This window comes from Gymnoscopelus microlampas (genome assembly GCF_963454915.1).
Source record: "Gymnoscopelus microlampas genome assembly, chromosome: 13".
NCBI lineage: Eukaryota > Metazoa > Chordata > Actinopteri > Myctophiformes > Myctophidae > Gymnoscopelus > Gymnoscopelus microlampas.
Genome location: NC_139950.1, coordinates 46,220,996 through 46,246,619, shown reverse-complemented (window position 1 = coordinate 46,246,619; position 25,624 = coordinate 46,220,996). Strand labels below are relative to the sequence as shown.

At 44.0% G+C, this 25,624-nt stretch overlaps 2 protein-coding genes across 4 annotated transcripts in view; both read right to left on the bottom strand.

The window, feature by feature from the left end:
- On the bottom strand, positions 1–24,989 carry trim8a (tripartite motif containing 8a). 3 transcript variants are annotated; one of them, XR_014602135.1, is made up of 8 exons: positions 24,697–24,989; positions 22,152–22,756; positions 10,196–10,291; positions 4,206–4,439; positions 2,931–2,962; positions 2,608–2,723; positions 992–1,812; positions 1–960 (listed from the first exon to the last, which is right to left on the bottom strand). XR_014602135.1 is itself a non-coding variant. In XM_084076891.1 (7 exons), the coding sequence occupies exons 2-7, from the start codon at positions 22,722–22,724 to the stop codon at positions 1,076–1,078; spliced, it is 1,788 nt and encodes a 595-aa protein (XP_083933017.1). In that variant the 5' UTR covers positions 22,725–22,756; positions 24,697–24,989; the 3' UTR covers positions 1–1,075. The 3 variants fall into 3 exon arrangements, 2 of the variants coding, with proteins under 2 accessions (XP_083933017.1, XP_083933018.1); XM_084076891.1 differs by having other exon boundaries at positions 1–1,812; XM_084076892.1 differs by having other exon boundaries at positions 1–1,812; positions 24,773–24,989.
- The window catches only part of slc29a3 (solute carrier family 29 member 3), a 150,283-nt gene continuing 129,285 nt past the window's right edge, over positions 4,627–25,624 (bottom strand). Inside the window, exon 7 of the mRNA XM_084076898.1 lies at positions 4,627–4,641. The gene's annotated coding sequence lies outside the window, so the exon portion shown is untranslated. The remainder of the gene's footprint in view (positions 4,642–25,624) is intronic.

The following is a 25,624-nucleotide window of genomic DNA, read 5'->3' as shown; positions in this document are numbered from 1 at the left end:
TTTAATATTATTTTTCAATGATTTTGGTCTAGTCATAGTCCATAGGATTACAAAATCAAAATGAATGAAAACCTGACCAGCATTGGCTGTGCAGCGTGTGTCTTTCTATGAGCCAGTGGTGCTCATATTGGGGTCCATGGACTCTCAGTGTTCCTTGAGGAGAGTTCCAAATGGACCCTTACAGTTCTGTAACTCTGAGAGTATTCAAATGGAACCAAAGGGTCCATTTGGTTCCTCTCAGAGTTATGGGGGTCCTTGAAATTAAAAGAAAGTCTGAGAAGAAGCACTGTTCTAAGCCACGTGAACTCTGGAGCTCTCTGGAGAGGTTCCCTGCACACGATTTTCAGCCACAAACAGGAAACCCAGAGCTGAGATCTTCCAAGAAGAACAAGACGAGTAAGTTCATAATCTTTTAGGCACTAAAAGTCTCTGGAATCCGTACCGAGGCTCTTGGATGGACGATATGTTTTTTGTTTTTCCCTTTAAGTTGCATCTGCATGAACACATTTAAGACTGCATAATTATTCACATTTTCCAGTCAAATCAAAACGGACGGTAAGAAAAATAAATCCTGATGTATAATGCATTTTTTTTTGTTCTTTTGGAGTCCTGATCTGACCACCCAGTGGCAACATGGTTGGAACAATAATAATAGCATTTTATAGTTAGAACAACCACACACTAATTTACCCCTCATTGTCATAACATGGAAATGATGCATGGAACCAAAGTAAATAGGGTGTGTTTCCCCCAAAAATAGGGACAAGTAAACGTTGAAAATAATGTCATCTCAAGGGGGAGAGCTGGAAAAAGAAAAGCGTTGAAAGAGGATAAATCTTTCAGTACACTGAAAAGGGAAAAGAACACGAGAGAGGGACAGGGCCCTAGCCCTAATGCTTTATGTGACGCGGTGTGAGCCTTGAAGATCGGCTATTTTTGGCGAACTATGAATCCTTGATGCTTGTCGGACGAGCTAAAACACTTAAGATACTTCGTCGGACGATGGATAGCGAAAACAGGCCGAGCTTGTAGATCAGCAATGTTGTTTTTTTTTGCTATTCATGAAAATGTGTGGTTAACTGGTTACAAAATGCTTGGTTGAGGTCTGCCCGTAGAGACGGTAGAAGTCTGGGTGTCTGGGCGTCTGCGAGGGCTCCATCCACTCCCTCATGGACAGACCCGGCAGCGTCTGGCCCGAGGACAGCGGGGCGTGGTGAGGGGGGGCGTGGTACTCCTGAGAGCCCACCCCCCAGGGGAAGGACTCCGACACCGGGTACGGAGCGGGGCGGCCGCGAGGAGGGGGGGGCGGCGCCCTGGAGCAGTAGCAGTTATCCAACGAGCACACCAGGATCTTCCTGCCGCCGTACTGCGGGAGCATGGACTGCTGCGGGGGGCCGCCGCCGGCGTTGGTGGGGGGGTAGGGGTGCGCGGGAGGAGGAGGAGGGAACAGGGACCCTGAGTGGTGATGGCTGGCCCCCAGGCCCGCCAGGCGCTGCTGGGCCGAGCTGTCCAAGACGTGGCCCCCGGGGCTGGGGCCATGGTGGGGGGGGTGAGGGGGGGCCTGCTGGGAGAGACCCTCGGAGGAGGGGTACAAGGAAGAACCGCGCTGGTCTCCTCCTAAGAAGGGTCGTTTGCCGCCGGAGGAGGCGTTGAAGAGGTTCTGGGACGCCGAGGTTCCCGGGTTACTCTCCGGCGCGAATGCCACGGCGTGTTTCCTCTTCTCGGGTTCCGACGCGCCGTTCCCCACGCCGGAGCCGACGCAGCCGCTCTGCGACGGCACGACCTGGAGAACCGACGAATCCCTGATTGGTTCTGATGAGAGAGCAGAGAGGATAGATAGGTTGATTTTATTTCCCCCATTTGCTACCTACAGTATAGTCAGTGTTGGGCAGTAACTTTCTACTTAGTATTACTTTCCCCAGTAGTGTAAGGCAGGGGTCTTCAACAGGGGGTCCTCAGAGTTACTACAGGGGGTCCGCCAAATCTTTGAGTGATATGATTTTTCGTTTTACCTTAACCACTTGAACCCTAGCATCCCTTTTCTGAGGAGAACTTTAGCCAAAAATAGCCGATCTACAAGCTCACAACGCCTCGCGCTGCGAGGCGTTGTGAGCTTGTAGATCGGCTATTTTTGGCAAAGAGGTATAGGTGTAGAGGGGAAAAAATCGGAAACACAATTTTATACAATATAGAGGGGGTCCCTGCTTCATCTCTTTCTCAGCTAGGGGGTCCTTGGCCTAAAAAACGTTGAAGACCCCTGGTGTGTAGGTATTACAACTGCCAAAACAGTATCAGTTCTAAAAAGGACCTGGAGAAATAGGTCATATTGTACATCACTTATTTATAAAGGGAGGGAGGGGGTAGAGAAAGTAAAATGGTAATATTACGAGTAATGTAAATAACATAACGTTTGATCGCAAGTCACAAGTAAAGTAATATTATTACTTTTCAAAAGGAGTAATAAGTAAAGAGTAACGTATTACACTTCCTGAGTAACTTGCTATAGTAGGCCATTATTTCAGTGCATGTTAAATTCTCAAAATAGGAGCGAAAGCGCCGACAGACACATTTTCCTGGTATCCTCGTTTCCTCTTATATTCATCTCACCCTCCAGCACTTTGCGCAGGCTCTGTTCTCTCTTTGTGAGTTCGGACAGCAGGAGATGGGAGTTCAGCTGGCCCACTTTGTGGGGAGGCAGCGAACTGCCTAAGTACGCCTTTGACCTGAGAAAACACACACACACACACACACACACACACACACACACACACGCACACACACACACACACGCACGCACACAAACACACACAAACAGAGTCAGTTTCCTATCGTAAGACGCATTAGGCCGCCACATGCCGCAAACAACAACAGATCTCGTCAGCGTCATCATACTACACAGAGTATAGATTAGGTTTTACATAAATGCTTACCTGTCCATTAACAGCTGGTAGGGCTTCGTGTTCTGAAAGAGGCAATAATCACAAATTAGCCCATGAAGACCTGCACTCTACAAATGCCTTCTAAATCAGTAGTTCTCACAATTTCAAGATTTGCAATTTATTTCAAAAATAGCAGTTGTACAAGCTCAAAAGAAGTGACTATGGGACATGAGCACTTTAAACATATACATCAGCTCTTTGAAAATAACAGATCTACAAAGCTCACAACATGTCGCGATGCAACGTGTTGTGAGCTTGTAGATCTGCTATTTTCAAATAAAATCTTTGGCGAAAATTATAATAAGCTAGACGCGCTGTGAGCAGTAGCTTGTATATCTGCTATTTTTGAATAGCCAACGCAAAAATCTAAAAACGACACTGACTCTCCCAGTTTTAATGGGCTAGAGGAGAGCTTCTCATGTCTTCTGTTCTATAATGTCTACAGACAAAAACGGTGCATTTACATACAGTACAGTAGCACCCATTAAAAGCACTCATGTGAAGCTTGCATGTTTCTTTCCCCTCATGCATGGTCCCTTGATCATGCGTCTGTTAACCACTTTATAGTATATAGGGCTTAACAACCACATAAATCCTATATACTTTAGTTGACTGGTGTGCCCCCAGGAGTCTAAACTAGGCCTCCTCCCTTTCTTCCCTGTATAAAAATATCTTGCCCCGGGAACAAAGAGAAATTGTACAAAATAGCCAATCTCACAACGTGTTGCAACGCATTGTGAGCTAGCTTGTAGATCTGCTATTTCAAAAAGAATCTTGAAAAATGTGGACTATGTTTGAGATATATTAATAATAGAACATCTTATATGGGGGTCCCTGACTGGCACAACATATTTTCAGATGGGGGTCCCGCAGGCAAATGCATTTTAATTTGGGGGTCCATGACATTAACCCTGGCTCAAAGCATAAATTGACAGACAGACAGACAGACAGACAGACACACACACATATAGAGCATTGGTTCTCAAAGTGGACCCCCAGGGGTCCTTGGGGAGGTTCCAGGGGGTCCCCGGTAAAATTAGTTAATATAGCGTCACAATCATTTTAACCACTTTAACCTTTTATACTTTGGCTATTCAAAAATAGCAGATCTACAAGCTCATGTGAAAGTTTTTGAATACTCCTTTTTTTTTTACACAAATCTTTGCTTCTGGGGGTCCCTGGCACAACATATTTTCAGATGGGGGGGGTCCGCGACCAAATATATATAAATGTGGGGGTCCTTGACATGAAAAAGTTTGAGTATACCTTCATGAAGTTGATGTCCTCCGCTCGGTGGCAGAACACCTGAGCCGAGCCGAGCAGCTTGTCCGCCTCCTGCTGTCTCTCTTTGAGCGTCAGAGACTGCTGGGAGTTCTTGTGGCGGTACGCGCCGTGCACGCTGTCCAGCAGCTTCATGGTCTCATTCAGGTCCTCCTCCAGCAGGGCATGCATCCGCTGGTACTGAGATCTCACTCGCTCCTTCAGCTGGCCCACTGCGTCCTGTATGCACACAACCACACCAAGGTTAAAGGTTGTTACACACCGGCGAATATAGCGAATATACGCAAAATTCGGACTCGTTCCGAATAATTAAAACTTCGCTTTTTCGCTTTTTCGCTCCATGTACGGAGCCATTGACTTTATAAGGTTTTAAAAAAAAACGCATTATTCGCACGAAAAAATCGCCCCGGTGTGTAAGGACCTTAAGACATTGGTTCTCAACCTTTTCAGGTCGCAACCCCCCAAAATGATCATATTTGAACTGGGGACCCCTCAAAATAACCATATTTGAATTGGGGAACCCCCAAAATGATCATATTTGAACTGGGGAACCCCCAAAATGATCATATTTGAACTGGGGACCCCTCAAAATAATCATATTTGAATTGGGGAACCCCCAAAATGATCATATTTGAACTGGGGAACCCCCAAAATGATCATATTTGAACTGGGGAACCCCCAAAATTATCATATTTGAACTGGGGACCCCTCAAAATAATCATATTTTTAACTGGGGACCTCATACCCTTACAAGCATTTGGAATTGTAGGAGTTGAGGCGTTACATTTAGTTTGACTCGGTTCCACAAACATTGTAAAAATAGCCGATCTACAAGCTCACAACGCCTTGCAATGTGTTGTGAGCTTGTAGATCAGCTATTTTCCACAATGTTTGCCTCTTTCTTATAGGACAATTTGGCCAATATTTGACCAGTTTTTATAGTATAGTTTGTTGATTGTTAAATTGTCACTGTACTGTCATGTGGGGACCCCCCTGGGGGTCCCGACCCACAGGCTGAGAACCACTGAGTTAAGAAGCAGCACACACAGCTAACACATGCACAGTCACATGCACACAGGGTAGGCCTAACAGAATTTTTTTTTGTATCTATTTAGCAAAACCTCAATATCGCCCCCACAATAATATTGTGGGCCAGTTTGAATAATACAAACAATGAATAATATGAACATGAATAATACATGAATAATAAACTCACTTAACAGAAATCAAATAAAGCCCAGAGTTTGGGGGGGGGGGGGTGCCCGTCACAGCCACTGCATGTATCACTGCAACGTGATATTTTGATCTATTGGGCAATTATGTTTGGTTCTCCAGTAAGCATAGTCTTGGTGATACAGGTAGATTTTAAACCAACCAGTTCTCTATTCTAGTACCTTTTAACATTTTAACCACTTGAAACCACTGCATCCCTGTTCTGAGCATGTGTTTGGTGATATACTGGGCATGTTGGGTCTCTGTAGTGTAGACTAAGTATGGTCCCTTAGTCTACGTACAAAAAGAATACATCCTGCTCTACATACAAAATGTTCTGAGATAAGTTGTTTTAGAGCATAGCAGCATTGTACTAGGATGTCCTGTTGATTACATCAGGGATCTACATTATGGACATAGAAGGGACGGATGGACGGACGGACGCACGGACGGACAGACGGACGGACGGACGGACGGACGGACGGACGGACAGAACACAGAGATTTTGGGATTTTCGGTTCAGGTCAACCGCCATTCTGACCGACTTCCCACGCAGCACATAACTCCCTCAGATCCTCAGAATCAGCTTCATTGTCACATCACAGGTTTACACTACAGTTGTAGAGGGTGGAATTTGTGGAATGTTTTTGTGCATGATTTATGTTTTTTTGTTGTTTTCAGGAAGAGAAAAAAAAAGAAGAGGAGAAGAAGAAATCAGACAGTAAAGTTGTTTGATTTATGTTTCTCCTCAGTGATACACTGTTGTCAGGATGTGATAAGACAGAATAGACTGCCACACACAGACAGAGATTCCGTGCATTCATAGATAGATAACGTAAACTGAGTAATGGAGAGAGCGCAGCAGAAAACATTTGATATCGGCTCCTTTGTGAGAACAGCTGCTCTTGGGTTGAAACAGAGTACTTTCACCCATTTACAAAAGCCAGGCCCTCAAACTGAATTTTGAGAGAGCTGACATAAGAACCCCCATTCCACCCGGCCAAAAGCCTTCATCAAGCGATACTGGAACCAGTGGCACCAGTCTGGAGTGCTTCATCCATGTAAGATGCAGACACAGCTAATTGACTCATCAAATGACTCAGCAACATGGTATTGACTATTGAGGCTCCAATGGTCTCTTTTTTACTTTGCAATCAAGTCAACGTCTCCACTGTGCCATGGGCACTGATGGCATCTATATCACATCACATCTATTAGTTACGACAGTGCTTCTCAAAATGTTTCATGCCAGGGACCCCCAAATTGATATATATTTGGCCACGGACCCCCATCTGAAAATATGTTGTGCCAGGGACTCCTTGGCACAACATATTGGGGGGACTGGTGTAGCGCTGGTGTAGGGCTGGTGTAGTGCCCAGGATCACTTAGGAAATTGGCACCGGGTGAAAAAAAATGGGTTACAAAAATCGCGGGATAAAAATTATAGGCAAACAAAAAAGTGCCAGGGACTCCTTGAAGCAAAGATGTGTGTTAAAATGTTCGCTTTAAAATAAATATATTCAAAGATTGCAGTAATATTCAAGACTTCTCAAAAATAGCAGATCTACAAGCTCATAGCGAGCTCATGAGCTTGTATATCTGCTATTTTTGAATAGCCAAAGTATAAAAGGTTAAAATTATTGTGATGCTATATTCTCCCATTTTGCTGGGGACCCCCTGGAACCCCCTCAAGGGCCCCTGGGGGTCCCCGGACCCCACTTTGAGAACCAATGAGTTACGACACACCTGGCCGTGTTTGTGGGAGGGAAGCTGGTTTGGGAGGGTGATCTCTGACACTGCAGTAGCGAGTGCAGTGTCAGCAGGTTGGCCTGTTCAGTGGGGAGTGGAACTGGGAAGAATAGAATGTTCCTCCACATTCATAACGCCCTCCCAGGGACACTCCTCAGTCCTCACTGTCAGGTGGCGAGAAGAGGATGCCGACTTCATGTGTGTCAGTCAGCAGCTCCGGTTGTCTACACACACCAGTGGTTCTCAAACGTTTTCGTGTCAAGGACAGCCAAATCGATATGTATTTGACCCCCTCAAAACTGAATTATTAAAAAAAAAATATATATATATATATATTTTCAAAAATAGCATATGTTCAAGCTCGCAGCACAGCACGAAGTGACGCGCTGAAGCTTGTAGATCTACTATTTTTTAGTAGCATAGCAAAAATGATTGTGATACTGTTAACTACTTTTGCTGGGGACCCCCTAGAAACCATCCCACATGACCAACTGTAGGGGTCAGCACTGACAGACGGGGACTTCATGTGAGGGGAAGAACTGGGGAATTGCTAAAACAACTAAATTGGGATAAAAACGGGAAAACTGAAAAAATATGAAACAAAGATATGTGACTTGTGGCAATGAGAATTAAAGGTGTATTCTCTCTCACGTGAACGCACTAATCTCTACTAAACTTAAAGTCCTTTGCCGACATCTGGACTGCAGCTCTGTGAATATTTTTCACAGAGCTCGCTCTTATCAAGCATCCCATCCATCATCACCTGACCCTCCATATTTCCTATTATTCTATTCATTTATGTGAAAGAAATCAGGCTCATATCGTATGTACCACTTTTTGTGGTAATTTTATAAATATAAATTACATAGGAGCATGATCCATGTTCAGCTAGACTCTTAGTTTTCTGTTTATACGTACAGTATTCTTTTGTCCAGCACCTGCATAGCACAGTTGATAAAGGCTTCCCTATCACTGTGTTGTTTCAGCACGACCAAGCTTCGATTTTTTATTGAGCTATGGAAAAGAGAACTAAGGAGAGCTATATAAAAATGTCCCCTACCAACCTGTTTTTTTTTTTAATGTCACTGCTTCCTCATCTCCCATTAAATGACTCTCCTGGATACGTTTATTGGGGTCATTTCGGCCCCTAACAAAGTCCTTTGTGCCCGTATAGCCATCAGGCTCCACAACCAAGCCTGACACTCATATGAGAACTTAAGACCTGCAATGTCTGTTCTGTACTTTGGGATTACTGACTCCTGCTTGACTCTGACGCTCGTGCACATGGACCGTACTGGGATGCAATTGCTTAAGAAGTCATGTATTCTCATTTATCTGAGATAATGGAGAAATGAGATCATATCGAGAGTGACCGAAGGGACATGATTCATAAACTGTAATCGAAAGAGGGAACAAGATATACTGTAAGACATACCAAGCCATCAACCCAGATGCATCAGTTCATCCACTCTATACCAGCACCAGCAGTACACCTTACATTGAGGACTATTTGAGGATAACCTTTATAGTGTAAAGTTTACACGGTTTAGGTTGTCCTCTCATAGGCTGCGTGTGGAAATGGGGAGGTGGAGTCGCACACCACCTGAGCAGCGTATTTGTGAATGTGAGACTGGTATACAAAACGAACAGCAGATACTGGTGTGTCCCCTCACACAAGACATTCTAGCGAAATATGGACATGATCTGAGCTCACTCTTTAGCACTAATAGAGGAACTTTGCGTTTGCTACATCAATTTTGGAGCAACAGAAAGCTCCTGGTGTATGAGAAAAGGGATTTTGTGTTGTGCACTGTATATCTTAATGTATTGTGCCATTTTAAAGTTATTGTTTGGACCCAATGTTTTATACAATTGTGTCAATAAAGTAACTAACTAACTGGTAATATTACAATGCAATACACCCTAATGCATTCTAATTCACCCTAATACACCCAATACCTTCTTCTAATACACCCTATATATACCCTACTAGCACAAACGAATACGCTGTAAGTAGGCAGTATACTCGCTAAAGGAGTTTCACTGTTGAGAGCCACTGGTTGTCATTATACTCAATAAGATACTCCTCCATGTCTTTGTCTCTCCAAGGTCACTGGGCTGCCAGGCAGAGCTCTAGCTCCCTGGAAACAAACAATAGAGCTACAATGCTTGGCGCTGGCAAACATTGTATTGCGAAAACATATCAGTAACCACACAATAACAGACTGAACTGCATATTTATAAAACGGATGACATGTTTTTTTAGCCGAGCTAATTAGTTAGCGTTAGCAAATGAATGTCCACAATGAAAGGAAATTTCCGGCCAAGAATTTTGTTGGCCGTGTCCTAAAAATCGTCAGGACTGATCCCACGATTTTTCCAACCAGTACGTTCCTTTCCCCTCCATCAGGCGCCCCGGCTGACCAGGGGGAGGCAGTATAGAGACCAGGATTACAGCACTGAACCCAGGACCTTCTAGCTGTGAGATATCACATGGGATATATGTGCAGGCTTGAACTAGTTCAGCAAAGTCTTTAACACAAAAGGTATTTGAGTCAAAAGGCATAGAGATGTATAGAACTGTATGGTCACACAATGCCTCCATGTGATCACCATACAGGCAACGCACGGAATGATTCCAAACTAATGAATGAAACCCTCAACACTGACTTGTGACTGATTTGGACCAGGTGCTGAGAGGTGAAGGTCGAAGAACGAGAAGGATGAAAGACAAAGTTCTATGTGGAGGTCATTACACACAACGCCGGGAACAAGATACAAATGGCTTGTCTACACTGGCTGCTCCAAACATTCTATTTATTGAGTATATTATGGCCCTAATATACACCCTATAAACCCTATAAACCAGCCAGGTGCAAAGATGTTTAGAGACAAATGACATGGGTTGTTGCACAAAGAACAAAGAGGTCGTCCATTACTGACCTGTCGTGTGTGTGTGTGTGTGTGTGTGTGTGTGTGTGTGTGTGTGTGTGTGTGTGTGTGTGTGTTCGTACCTTCACCAGTATCTTGTCTGACTCCAGCTTGCCGAGCTGCTCATCGATGTTCTGAACACGACCGTCCAGTCTCTCCTGCTGCCTCATCAACAAACGCTGTAGAGAGACATGACGACACACGTGAGAAAATCCATAGAAGTGTACACTGTATATATACACAACATGAAGCCTTCGTAAGCCTTATAGTCCAGGCAAACAAGCGTTTCACAACAAAGTAAAAGCATATTCTTTTCACCATACATCATGTCTATGAGGTGTCCAGAACAACATACTAAAAGTCCTAAGAAATCCTAGTTGCGGAAATATGTTTAATTGACATTGACTCACCATAATTTTACATGGCTTTCTGACAATAATAATTGGTGGACATCTTGGATTGATGCCAATTAAACATACTTCCGCAACTAGGATTTCTTAGGACTTACAGTATGTTGTTCTGTTACAATGACTTAGATTGTGAGGTCCAAAATGAGATAGTTTGCCTGGATTATTAGCCAAATTAAATTTAAACCATAACTATGACCACAAATATGATTTTTTTTTTTGTGAGGACAAGGAAAGTTGTCACCACAACGTCTATTTCTCACATTCTACTATACTTGCGGGGATATTTGGCCCTCACAAGTGTAGTAATCCCCCCACACACACACACAGATGCAGAACAATGGCCCACACTCAGTGTGACCTCTCCTGTATTTGGTGAGTCACAGAGGCGACCGTCTCTCCAAGTATCCTGACCAGAGTCAAAACGAAAGAACAACATCTGCCAAAAACAAAACAAAAAACAGAGCTCCATCCATCCATTCATCCACCAACCAGGGGAGAAACCCAGAGAAAGGCAAACAAGAGAACCACACACACAATTCCCCTCGTGACTGACTGCTGTTGCCAAGTTTTACCAGGTATTCTGAAAACACCATCTTGGGACCGGCCAACTTTCTGCAAGTTTAGAGGAGGGAGGGAGGGAGGGAGGGAGGGAGGGAGGCAGCCCAGTGCCTCAGTAAAAAAAAAAAAAAAAGGCTCCGACAAACATTAGCCGTCTCCGTTTACCATTTAGAAGATGGAAATCAATCTCCCGTCAGGAGCTGTCAGCTAACTAGGAACAGGGGAGCCCAGGTAGGGATTTTAATGAACTGCTTTCTGCAGGGAGGAAAGGCACTCACTGCTGTCTGCTGGCCAAATGAGAGGAAACGCTGCAGTCATGGCAACTAAAGAGACTTGTGTGTATGTATTTATAATGTGTGTATGTATGTATTATGTGAAAGCTAAATGTGTATATGCACGGTACCAATCCTGTTATTAATAATGTAACTCTGGGAGTGTATTTGGGGTCCATTTGGTTACATTTTGTGCACTATCCTACACAAGAGGATTTAACTGTGTGAAGTGTGAGAGAGAAAAGAGATTGCAATGTGTGTGCGCGCGTGTGTGTGTGTGTGTGTGTGTGTGTGTGTGTGTGTGTGTGTGTGTGTGTGTGTGTGTGTGTGTGTGTGTGTGTGTGTGTGTGTGTGTGTGTGTGTGTGTGTGTGTGTGAGAGAGAGAGGATTTCACTCCGTATGTGAGAGAAAACAGGCGGGGTGGGGGGGTGGGGGGGTCACACTCCCTTTTCTCTGCCTTCTCATTTCGCCACATGCGTTGCTCCCATTGTTTGCTCTGGCCCCTGTGTCAGTGACAGATCGTCGTGTCTGTGTGCATAACACCGGGGTCTGCTCTCTCTCTCTGTGTGTGTGTGTGTGTGTGTGTGTGTGTGTGTGTGTGTGTGTGTGTGTGTGTGTGTGTGTGTGTGTGTGTGTGTGTGTGTGTGTGTGTGTGTGTGTGTGTGTGTGTGTGTGTGTGTGTGTGTGTGTGTGTGTGTGTGTGAGAGACGGAGAGAGACAGCGAAAAATTGCAGCAGCACCACTGCTTGCAAAGACCATGAAAGAGGCAGAATTAAAGTGAGGGGGGGGGGTAAAAAAAAGAACTGAGAGAGAAAAGAGAGAGAGAGTAGCGGCAACGGAGAGAAAGTTAGAAAGGGAAAGGGAGAGAGAGAGAGAGATAGGGAGCAAAGGGACATTCCTGTGGTCACTGGTGAGTGGGTCTGGTTGGAGGCTACATGGTGGTATCACAGCAACAGACCCTCTTCAGCTGCTTCCAGCACTCATGGGGTGGTACCTCCTCCTCCTCCTCCTCCTCCTCCTCCTCCTCCTCCTCCTCCTCTTCCTACAGACAACAACTGCCCCCCCCCGCCATCCCCCCCTGTCCCCCCGAACCTCCAGCATACATCAGGCTGACCTCCAGACCACCACACCTTCACCAAGCTGCACCACACCTCCACATGTTCTGATGTCAGCACTAGGGAGTTATAAGATCATGTTTGCTGGTTGATTCCATACTCAGCTGCAGTCAGTGGTGTTCAGAGGGAAGTTTGGAACTGAACCAAACGGACGCCTTGCTGATGAGAACCGGAGACCTTCTGGATATATCTCCAATGAATCAGAGTTAACTAGAAAGGGCTGATGAGATGTTTCAGTTCTGTATATCCCCAATGTCTCAGACAAACTACATTTACTCAAGGTTCAGGGTTGTGTTTTATTGGTACATCTTGTGGTACATAAGAGTTAAACTTATTTTTTGTTAGCAGATATACAAGCTCATATCGCTATTTCTGCAAATCTTTGAATATATATATGTTTTAAAGCAAACACTTTTAACTCCAATCTGTGCTTCTGGGGGTCCCTGGAACAACATATTTTGAGATGGCGGTCCGCGGCCAAATACATTTTGTAGGTCCTGCTATTTTTGAATAGCCAAAGAAATCTTAAGTGACAAAAATGCCTTCCCGGATTGAATGGGTTAAACCCTATATACTTCCTTGACCGGTGGGATGCCCCAGGGGTCTGTTATTGGCCTTCTCATTTTTCTTTAACCTCTACCAAAACCTCTTTGCCGAAAATAGCAGATGGGCCATTTTCACCAAATGTTCGCATGACATGCCCAGAATAAGGATGCTAGAGCACTATAGCATTTCTTCATACATTTCAACTGTTGTACGTTTTACTCCACTATACAATTATTTGACAGCTTTGTAGATTTAGATTTTTGATACAAAACATACATTAACTGATAAATGATGATTATTATAGGTTAAGCCACCCAGCAGCACAGAAAGTAATTAAAATCAGCCCCACCTCTACCAGCTGCCACTGCCACATCAAAGCCATGAACACATTACTAATTGCTAATTTAAATTGCAATAATAGGATTGTGAAATGGGTCATTCTGTATAATGAGTAAATTGTACGTTTGGTGCTATAAGTAGGCTATACTGTGATGGCAAATTGCCAAATTGTACATTTTTGAATACAGGACTTTTACTTATAACAGCGTATTTCTATAGCTACTTTTACTATGAGTACTTTACTTTATTTGTTCATTTCCATGAACATTGCATTTCCATCCGTAGTCCCACATACAAATACACAACAGTGACAACAAGTACTTTCATCCTTTTGAATATGTGTTCATTGTCTGTTCAACTGCCAGAAAATGTTCAGTTTTGTATTTTGTTTGAGATAAACGATGAGTGTCATCAGTGGTAGACGGTACCCGTGGTTAGTTGGGGGTTTATAAAATCAGTGGTGGAAAAAGTACTCAAATGCAACGCATTGTGAGCTTGTAGATCGGCTATTTTCAAATGGCCGGAATGTAAATATGTGCTGAAGTGGTTAATGTATGTTTTGTAATAATAATCAAAATCTACAAAGTAACTAGTAACTAAAGTTTTCAAATAATTGTAGTGGAGTAAAAGTACAACATTTGCCTCTGAGATGTGGTGGAGTAGAAGTAAAAGTACTGAAAACTGGAAATACAAAAATCCAATAAAGTAAAACTAACTCAAAATGGTACTTAAGTACAGTAGTTGAGTAAATGTACTTAGTTACTTTACACCACTGTCTAAAATGAACCAGGCTCAGCTGAGGACCCACTAAACAGAAAAACCATTACTAGAGCTAATTTGTTCAGCGCTCGTAATAAAATGTTGTATCTGTGGAATAATAATAGTGAGGTTCACGCTCCAGTGGATACGCACAAACAAACAGCAGTGTTGACAGAAATCATTAAGACGGCCCCCCTACGCACAGCAATCAAGAATGCATATCGTTTGCTGTCGGGGGACAAAACCTTGTATGTCCACAAACCGTTAGCCTACTTTTTACAGCAGAATTTAAAGATCAAGATGCGTTTTGAGCTTGTACTGTAGATCGGCTATTTTTTGCTACTTTTGTGTGACAGCGTAATATGACGAAGTACTGTAGCGCGTTAATTTAGGGGAAAATAACATAGAAAGTTAAACTACTGAGACAAGAGGTTTCTCTGCCTGACAGCGATGGTATTAATGTGTGATGTTTCTGGTGCTGAAACCTTGGTGCTGCTGCATGCATGCATGGGGGATGGGGGCGTATACCTTTAGCTTGTACACCTTCTGTTTTGAAGTGAAACCTCACATTACAAAACCCCCGTCTGTCTGTTTGTGTTTCACAGTAAACAATCCACACCTATTTGTTCCCACAGTGCCACCCGTTTACACACACACACACACATAGGTGAGCGTGTAATCGTGGACAAACTGTCTGTTGTTCAGTTCAGTGTGTTGCATGTCATCCCCTCTAGCCTTGGACCATTTTTAGATTTCTTTGACTATTCAAAAATAGCAGTTATACAAGCTCATAGCACGGCAAATCGTGAACATTTTGTGCACATCTTTGAATATATATTCTACAAATGTTTTCTAAATCTTAACAGTTTTTTACCGGGTTGAATGGATTAAACAAAGTGTGGAATACTACGGAACGCAAACGGTTCTGGTAACATCAGTGGCTTTAGGGTAAGCTACTCTTCTTGCACCTGAACGTCTATGTTATGATGAACAGTATATACCATCTGCTATGCTCATACACCTTATTTAAATATGTAGATAGATACCTTGTTGTCTTTCTTTGATTCCCTCTTTTTTTCCTTCCCTTGCCCCCCCCCCCTTTTTCTTTTCATTCTCCTTCTGGAAACGATGGAGCTTGCACATAAATGAATTCCACCCATTATTTTACACCTGTAAACCTGTGATGTATGACAATAAAGATGATTCTGATTCTGTAAGCACTTTATATTTTGTATTTGTAAATTTGTGGAGCATGTCACTCCCCATCTCTCTCTCCTCATCCACTGCTGTATATACAGTGACAAAAAAAACTAAAGAGTGAAGAGAACAACATCACACCCAAACTAACACACTCCCTCTGTGTCATAGCGTATCCACCTGGATTAGAACCCTGATCAAACATCTACCGCTCACCCAAACGGGAATCGCCTCTTAGATATAGGCTTCTGGTCCTGGGCTACAGGCAGAGCTACACTGTTACAGTACATTTGCGCCCAAAGTAAACCAAGGGGACATCAACTACAATCCCAGGAAAAACATATAGATTTGATTGTCCAACGATTTCAAAAAGTAGCGAAAATAGCCGATCTTACATGCTCACAACGTGTAGCTTCACGGCACGTTGTGAGCTTCTAGATCTGCACATTTTTTGCTATTTGTCATGCGACCAAGTATAAAGTGCTTAAGTGGTTAAACTCTTATGTTTAAGGACCACTTCTAGTTTGTGCTTTTATGAAATATTCATGTTCATACTGCCTCAGTTACCCTTGGAAGAGGGCGTATGTATGCGGAGGTATTCAACATCCTACGTTCATATCATATCTTCATTCCACTCGTCCCCACAACATATGTTCATGTTTATGAAGTACTGTTTCCCATAAATCATAGTATGTTGAACTGGCTTACCGCGTGACACAAACTGACACAACTAGCTTTGACTGTCTTTGTCTTCTGGGTTCTTTTTCTCTTTCTCTTTTTTCCAATAGATGAGACTTTGCAGATATATCTTGGTCACTTGTTCTCATGCTTTTGTTAATTAGATTTGTTTTTCTTGACCACATTATTTTATTTACATACCATATTGTTTAGACCAGTGGTTCTCAACCAGTGGTCCGGGGACCACCAGTGGTCCTTGCGGGGGGTACCAGGGGGTCCCCAGCGAAATTAGTTAACATAGCGTCACAATCATTTTAACCACTTAGCTTTGGCTATTCAAAAATAGCAGATATACAAGCTCATAGCACAGCACTAAGTGCCGCGCTATGAGCTTGTAGATCTGCTATTTTTGAAAAATCTTGAAAATGTGTGCATATCTTTGAATATTTATATATATTTTTTACTCAAATCTTTGCTTCTGGGGGTCCCTGGCACAACATATTTTCAGGTGGGGGTCCGCGGCCACCTACATGTCAATTTGGGGGTCCCTGGCACAAAACATTTTCAGATGGGGGCATGAAAAAGGTTGAAAACCACTGGTTTAGACGGATGCTAGGTTAATAATTACACTGTTCACTCTGCACTCTAATGATGTGACTATTTACCTTGTTGTTTATTGACTAGAGAGTTCATGCTTACTCTGCTTATTCCCATCTCGCTCTTGTAATTCGCTCTGGTCTTCTAAATGCCTAACATTCTAAATTGTCTTCTGTGCCTTTTCAATAACAGGAGGGAAAATGTTGGAAGCATGGGCGGGTCGCTGAATCACACTGGGCCGTGGTGAAAGCCTACCTTTATCAAGATTAAATCCACCCCAATGATCACTTTCCCTCACTGTCCTATTTAGGACCAGACACCCGCGGGTTTAGCCAGGAAGCTCATGTTTAAATGAAGAGCCTTGGAGCTCAATGAACAGAGGGCCTCTTTCACAATGAACCGACAACTATTCCCCACATCTGATGTCATCGGACTGCCCTCAGCATTCTAGAGGAACTGACTCACTCTCCAGCCCCAGATACCAGGGATTGGGCAGATAACAGAGCTATACCACATGAGCGATGGTTTCCTGCTTTGGCCGTTTGCTTGAGAATGAAGCCAAGGTGAGGTTTGTGTGGGAAGCCCCAAACCCCCCCCCCCCTCCACGCCCGTGTCTCCCAAGGATGAAACGACTTTTAAATGTATGTTCCTTTCCTCATTTTGAATTATGAGAGCAAACCTTGACTGGGTTGGGTTGTGCCTGATTTATAGTCGGTTGCGTGCCGAAAATAGCACGTCTACAAGCTCACAGCGCGCCGCGGGCGTGACACGCGTTGTGAACTTGTAGATCGGCTGTTTTCAGGTGCACAACACCTGCGCGCAGCTAAAGTATAAGTCCGCCCTCTACTGTGAAAGTGTCCTTTGAGAGGCAAAGAGACAACATTTGACTGTCGATTTGAACATAAGTAAGCCGGTCGTTCCGTCTTTGTTTAGAACATTGAGCTGCTACAGTACTGCCAGGGGAATTCGATTCCTTTAACCGAAAATAGACCACAGCTACCCCTCAGGGAGAGACCCTCCTCACTGGAGCGATGAGAAGAAACTCAAATGACGTGAAACCAACGAACGGTCCAAATTCTGATGGGCTGATCCCATGTTCATCCCTAGAAGACTTCTGCTCTGAGAGTGTGTGTGTGTGTGTGTGTGTGTGTGTGTGTGTGTGTGTGTGTGTGTGTGTGTGTGTGTGTGGAAAAAGTACTCACATTTGTTACTTAAGTAATAGTATCAATACTGCAATGTAAAAACACAAAAGTAGAAAGTACTCATTGTGCAGAATGTCCCATTTCACAAGTTTTCTAATGTATAAAATGTATAAAAATCATTTAGAAATAGCAGATCTACAAGCTCGTAGCTTGTAGATCGGCTATTTTCAAATTCCCAAAATGTATATAGGGCTGAAGTGGTTAACGTATGTTTTGTAATAATAATCAAAATCTAAGTAACTAGTAACTAAAGTTTTCAAATAATTGTAGTGGAGTAAAAGTACAATATTTGTGTGTGTGTACGTGCGTGTGTGCGTGTGTGTGACGTGCGTGCGTGTGCGACGTGCGTGTGTGTGTGTGTCTTTGAGTGTACATGGGGAAAAGCGGCTGGAAGCTATTGGAAGCCCACAGCTGGCCAGAGAGGATCGGAGACAGGGGATGGGATGCGGTGTGGTATGGTGTAGTGTGGTGTGGTGGGTGTTGTAGCGGGCGGGGGGCGGGGGGGGGGGGGACAGGACCACTCCCATCTGAGGGCTCCAGTAAAAGAAAAGGAACGTCTCTGGGCCGATCCTCACGGAAAAGAGGAGGAGGGCCTTCCTAAGAAGTATGACTGCTGGATGACTTGAGTCACCCTGCAAACAGACACAGTTGCGAAAGGAGACAGAAGGATGTGTGCGTGTGTGTGTGTGTGTGTGTGTGTGTGTGTGTGTGTGTGTGTGTGTGTGTGTGTGTGTGTGTGTGTGTGTGTGTGTGTGTGTGTGTGCACACACAGACAGCTGCCGCGGGAAAAGGGCTGAACACACATCTTTCATGCCAACAACAATAACTTCCAACCAAATGAAGTGTCACAATAAAACTAAGTCTTGTAGGATTTTGAACTGCGTGATGATCAGCACGCTGGAGCAAAAAAATGTTGCATGCTTCCATGACATTCTGACATCCCAGTGCCAATATCTATCATTATCATCGATATCAGGAGGACGGCAAACAATGGCACAAACAGATAACTATGTGACTGTCACCACTGCCCCGTCTGAGCAGGCTGACGGCCGATTGCACACCTTGAGACATACCGTCTCCGAGTTGTGAAAGAAGAGGGAACTGAAATACACAGCACGCGAGGAGCTCTCCAGTTCACATTCAGAGCCCATTAAACTATACTATATTTTATACTATATTAAAAAAAATCTACTTTAAAACAGGGGTTCTCAACCAGGGGTTCTTGAACCCCTAGGGGTACTTGACATTACTGCAGGGGGTTCACAAAATGATGAGAAAAACAGGATTTCTTTTTACATATTCTGTACAAAAATGTGGTTGTAATGACTTATAATTGTAATAACAGTGTGAGAATCTAAAGTGAGACAAAGTTGTAAATACAAATACCTTTTTAAACTGCAATTAAAACATTTATTCCAATTGAGCAACATGTCTAATCATGCACCTGAAAAGAGCCGATCTACAAGCTCACACAACGTGTCACGCTGAGGCGCATTGTGAGCTTGTAGATAATGCTATTTCCGGCACGCAACCGACAATAAATCAGGCACAACCCCAGTCATAGTTTGCTCTCATAACTCAAAATGAGGAAAAGAACAGACAGAAGGGCTTCAGTGCTCATAAAAAAGGTTGAGAACTCCTGCTATGCAAAACAAATGAGAATAGCCAAACTACAAGCTCACAACAAGTCGAGTTTGTAGATGTGCTATTTTCACCACCATTAGACAACAGACAATAATTCCTCCATGTATCCTGAGGACATCCTGGCCAAAGTAAACCGACAGGACAGAAAGCACACCTCATAAAAAAAAGACCGTTGGTCACCTGGAGGCGTTTTTGGACAGAACTCACTCAAAAGCACTAAAACTCTCCCTCTATCTCTCTCTTTTTCTCCAAGGTCTACCCCGCTCTTTGGATGTCATCACGCCGACTCACATGAATGCTGCAGCGCGACATCGTGAACCTGTTTACTGATGAGCGGATGGAACACGCAACGCAACGGGCTGCTCACTCTGTAGGCGGCGAAAATTCTACAGTTGAGCGAGTTCATCCATGTTTACTTAACCCGTTATTAAGGCCTGAGGTTCTGATTCTACAAAATGTCTTCTAAATCCTAACAGTTTTCTGAAAAGGTTATGTTGCTTTACTGTATATATCAGTGGTTCTCTTTTTCATTCCTCCAAAATGATATGTATTTGGCCACTGACCCCATCTCAAAATATGTAGTTCCAGGGAGCCCAGAAGCAAAGATTTGAGTTAAAAATGTTCGCTTTAAAATAATATATATATTCAAAGATTTGCACACATTTTCACAATTTTTCAAAAATAGCAGATCTACAAGCTTGTAGCACTGCACACGGTGCACATTTGTACACTCTCAGAGTTATGGTTGTCCGTGGTCTAATGCAGAGGTTCTCAAAGTGGGGTCCAGGGACCCCCAGGGCCCTATATGCATCAGCTATTTAAAAAGAATCTTGACATTATTTGAAATTTGTAGAGATTTTAGATTTTTTTAACACCACAAATCTTGTATGGGTTCCTTGGCACATAATCTATTCAGATGGGGGTCCACGGCCAAATACAAATAATTTAGGGGTCCTTGAACCACTGCCATAGAAGACATACTGACATACTGACAACTATTAGAATCCAAATGACTGAAATCATCAGTCACGGCGACCGAGAACTTTAATCCACTCTACCTTATATCACAGCAAAGTTTAATTATGAAACAGGCCAAGAGCACTCGTCTCTCTCTCTCTATGTGTGTGTAACCTTTGCTACATTTACTTATTAAAACATCCTGAAACAGCTGTCAGGAGGAGTGATCACAGAAGTGAACATGAACAAACTAGAGTCCATTCTGACGAGTAGCCGCCCCCACAGCCATGTAATCATACCGTTCATTTCCTGTTGGCTACAGATTGCGTCACAACACTGGGGTTGGCAATGTTGTGTAGGAGCTCTGCGTGTGTGTGTGTGTGTGTGTGTGTGTGTGTGTGTGTGTGTGTGTGTGTGTGTGTGTGTGTGTGTGTGTGTGTGTGTGTGTGTGTGTGTGTGTGTGTGTCATTCGACTCCATGAAAGATAAGGGGACTAATGAGAATGAGTCTCGCTAATACTGGAAGTAAAGAGGCCTATTTGTCAAATACTGTGACAGCCACCTGCCCTCGCAGAGAGCACCGACTGAGTGAGTGAGTGAGTGAGTGAGTGAGTGAGTGAGTGAGTGAGAGAGTGTCTATTAGGGATGGGGATATGAAAATTTCATGTCACGATTATTGCAACCAAAATAATTGCGATTTACAATTTTATCGCGATAATCAAAATATACCTTAAACTCTTAAAATGCCACTTTTGTTAACCACTCGAAGCCCTGCATCCATAGTCTGGGCTGGAACATTTGCCAAAAATAGCAGATCTACAAGCTCATCGCGTTGCAACGCATTGTGAGCTTCTAAATCAGCACTCCTGCTATACAAAACAAACGAAAATAGCCAAACTACAAACTCACAACAAGTGGAGTTGTGAGTTTGTAGATGTGCTATTTCCCCCACCAGACAATAATTCCTCCATGTATCCTGAGGACATCCTGGCCAAAGTAAACCGACAGGACAGCAGCACACCTCATAAAATAAGACCGTTGGTCACCTGGAGGCGTTTTGGACAGAACTCACTCAAACTATTGACTGTATAAAAGAAGACTGTATAAAGAACTTTCTTTACAGGTGCGTTTTTACCAATTCTAGAGGGTTTAAGTGGTACCAGATATGCAGCTCGGCAAATAAAAGGTGAATTGATCCCAGTGTATGACGGAAGACAATTTCACGATAAATTTAAATCTCTGCGATACGATTATTGAGAGCGTTTCTTTATCACGATAAATAGGCTCTATGCACAGCAGCCATATTGGGAATGAATTGGGCCCCTTCCTTACTTCCTTCACAGGTGTTACCAATGATACTAATTAAGGCTCTGTTCCATTTAGTGTGGCATAGTGGTTGTCTTATTTTCAAGGACCCCCATAACTCTGAGAGTGTACAAATGGAACCAAATGGACCCGTAAGGGTCCATTTGGTTCCATTTGTACACTCTCAGAGTTACACACCCACCATAAGGGGCCATTTGGGAACCAAAATGGAGTGTTTCTAGTGAGCCAACATGCACAATGTCAGCACCCTGACCAGAATGGAACAGAGCCTTCATTAGTATCATTGGTAACACCTGTGAAGGAAGTAAGAAGAGGCCCAATTTCTTTCCAATATGGCTGCTGTGCATAGAGACTATTATATAACGATTATCGTCCCATCCTTGGCATGCCTGTTGCATCACCACCAGAGAGAGCACACCCATCATTCACCCATCATTCACCTGCATTTCCGTGCGCTGCGTGTCCACGTCGCAGACGGCGTGCCTCTGGCTGGCGCAGCGGGAGATGCAGCAGAACTGGCAGACGGCGGCCTGCTCGTCGTGGCAGTGCAGCAGCCGGTACTCCTCGTGGCGGGGGCACGTCCAGGCCCGCAGCTCCTCCACGTCCACCAGCAGGTGTCCCGGGGCCGGGCTGGGCTGCTGGAGGTGCGTCTGGATGTGGGACTGGCAGCAGGGCTCCTTGCAGCGCAGGCACACCTTCTGCACGGGCAGCGGCGGGCCGCGGCGACACAGCACGCAGTGCAGCACGGCGGGGGGCTTCTCCGTGTTCAGCGCGTTGTAGCGCTCCACGATGTTGGCCAGCTTGATGTTCTTCTCCAGGAGGGAGGGCTTCTGGTCGTACTCATGGTTGCACTCGGGGCAGCGGACGTCCCGGGCCTCCTTTGCCCAGGCCTCCGAGATGCAGCTCTGGCAGAAGTTGTGTTTGCACGGCAGCTGGATGGGCTCGTCGAAGACGTTCAGGCAGATGGGACAAAGGAGCTCCTCTTCAAAGCAGCTCTTCCAACTCTCCTCCATGATGTCCGGGTCCGGTCCACAGCACTGACGTCCTGTGTCAGAGGAGACAGAATTTCCAATTAACCATTTAAAAAGGGATAGTTCACCCCCAAAATGACTTTTATTCCTGTCGTTTAGTCACCCCATGGAGAATGTATTTGATATTTTTTTTATTTGTTGCATTCCTAAGCCTAATTTGATGACGAGCAGTGGGTTCCGGTAGGAGACACAAATTGTCTCCTAATGTCTCCTACCGGAACCGCTGCCTACCGCTGGTCATCAAATTATTGTCTTAGGAATTAGACAAAAACTCAAAAAATGTCCATGAATTCAAGTCTCCATGGGGTGACTAATAGATAGAAAAAAAGTAATTATTTGGGTGAACTATCCATTTAAACCCTCAATACTTAGTAAACTTGACTGTGGGCTCTGTACCTGGTCTGCTCTTTTTTTTCCCTCTACACCAAACATACACCAAAAATAGCCGATCTACAAGCTCACAACGCCTTGCAGCAACGTGCTGTGAGCATGCAGATCCGCGATTTTTTTTGGCTAATGTTCCCCACAGAATAGAGATGCTAGGGTTCAAGTGGTTTAGTCCCAGTTTAAGTGGGATATCATGCACAAAACATACTTTCAGGACAAATGTCTCATAACGTATTAAATAATAAATATCTGAAAGGTCATGATCAAAAAGTCATACAAATGTGGAAAAAGTTCCCAATAGGCTCTATTCACAGCAGCCATATTATGAAGACATTAACAGGTGTTACCAATGATACTAATTAAGGCTCTGTTCCATTCTGGTCAAGGGTGCTGATATTGTGCATGTTGGCTCACTGGAAACACTCTGTTACACCAGTGGGTCTACAGTTGGGGTCCAGGGACCCTCATGGGCTTCCAAATGGCCCCTTACAGATGTGTAACTCTGAGAGTGTAGGCTACAAATGGAACCAAATGGACCCGTAAGGGGCCATTTGGTTCCATTTGTACACTCTCAGAGTTATGGGGGTCGTGGAAACCACTGTGCTACACTAAATGGAACAGAGCCTTCATTAGTATCATTGGTAACACACCTGTGAAGGAAGTGATAATATGGCTGCTGTGCATAAAGCCTATCTCGCCTCTGCATGAAAGCACATCTCTGCTGGCCAGGTGACAGACAGGTGACAATGTCATTTAGCTGTTTGAACATTTCAATCCATATCAATTTGCCTCCACACTAGGCCAAAATAGAATAGTCTTAAACCGACCATTCCTATATCAAAAATATAAATAATGCAAAGCTAACACTCAAGTCATAAAATTATATAAATGTACAGTTTAAAAGCAAGTGACAAACAACTTGCTCCTAGATATCGCTGCATGACAAAGTGAGGCTCACCCAGTAAATCAAACAGCCTTTAGATACTAAACAAATCATCTTGCATCTCTCCTGACCTGTCCTGTACACCAGGGTTCTCAAACGTTTTCATGTCAAGGTCCCCAAATTGACACTTATTACCCGGCGGACCCCCATTTGAAAAAGATATGCCAGGGACCCCCATAAGAGAAGATTTTTTACGGCTCTAGCAGTGATTCTCAACCATTTAAATTTCAAGGACCCCCAGTTTGACATGCATTATGCTACAGACCCCCATTTAATGGCATTTCTATCACTTGGACCGCAATTCATATTGTAAAATCTATGTCAATTTAACTCCGAGAGTGTACAAATGGAACCAAATGGACCCGTTAGGATCCAATTTGGTTCCATTTGTACACTCTCAGAGTTACAGACCCATAAGGGTCCATTTGGTGCCTAATCTATCATTTAGCTGGGGACCCCCTGGAACTCCCTCAAGGACCCCTGGGGGTCCCCGGACCCCACTTTGAGAACCAATGCTGTACACATTTATTTAAAACGCAACGACACTATCACAATTTACAGTCTAAATCAGCTATCTTAAGATGTCTTCTATTAAATATAAAATAGAATAAAAAGCAACATTACCCCACTATTTATTCTGCATGTCGTCCGCAGCCCGTCCGTCCTTTTTGCACCTAATAATAATAAATAATAATAATACCGTAATAACGTAGTGTGTGGATCCGATCAACGGAGAGAACAGAAGCATTCACATGAAGATCCGCTTCGTTCAGACACTGTCCGATCCGTACAGTATTATTATTATTGTGATCAAAGTAATGTTTCCTTCGCTGTTTGTTCGCGGCAGCCTCAGCCGGGACTCTTCTTTAAAGTAGAATAATCAAAGGTTAAAGGAGGCTCCGTGCCTCCGCTTCTGTCTCTCTCTGTCTGTCACACAGACCGATAACGTGACCCGTCACAGAGCCGATACATAGACGGGGGAGGAGCTTCACTCTATGGGGGAGGAGTCCAAAGGGGAGAAAGGGGGTGTTGGAAGGGCCGAGCGACACCGTGCTACGACGGAGTGTATTGTAAGCCTACACGGAGCTTTAATAAGGGGAAATATATATAGGGGGCAGAGGCAGAGCCAACTCTGCCGGAGAGACTGTTCAATGACCACCACAGTCCACACTCACAGCCTAGGATATTTGTCTCCGCCAGGCCAAAAGGCATGGATGAGACAGTAACCTACCAGACCTTGCGGAGAACTGTGCTTTTTGAGTGGTTCTTCTAGCCACTCCAAGACTTTGTGTCTGTCTGTCTGTCCGTGCGTCCGTCCGTATGAGCAAGGCCTCGACAGCTGCAGCTGATTGCAACACAAAGATGCAACCAGTTACACTAATTAACTCATCAAAGGCACCACTCTCTTCACACTGGGTGTGATTCTTCTAGTTGCATTATGATTATGAGATGATGACCATGACCAGAGGACATTATTTTATCTGTGGTTCTCAAACGTTTACATGTCAAGGACCCCCAAATTGATTTGACCCCCCCCCCCCCCCCCCCCACC

Bases quoted from the DNA above. Each gene is read 5' to 3' on its own strand.
- trim8a (XM_084076891.1), bottom strand. From the start codon at position 22,724: ATGGAGGAGAGTTGGAAGAGCTGCTTTGAAGAGGAGCTCCTTTGTCCC. The intron at 4,440-10,195 runs GTACGAACACAC...GTGTGCATACAG, and splicing joins CAGACAAGATACTGGTGAAG to GACGCAGTGGGCCAGCTGAA. The intron at 1,813-2,607 runs GTGAGATGAATA...CTCTCTCATCAG, and splicing joins CCTGCGCAAAGTGCTGGAGG to AACCAATCAGGGATTCGTCG.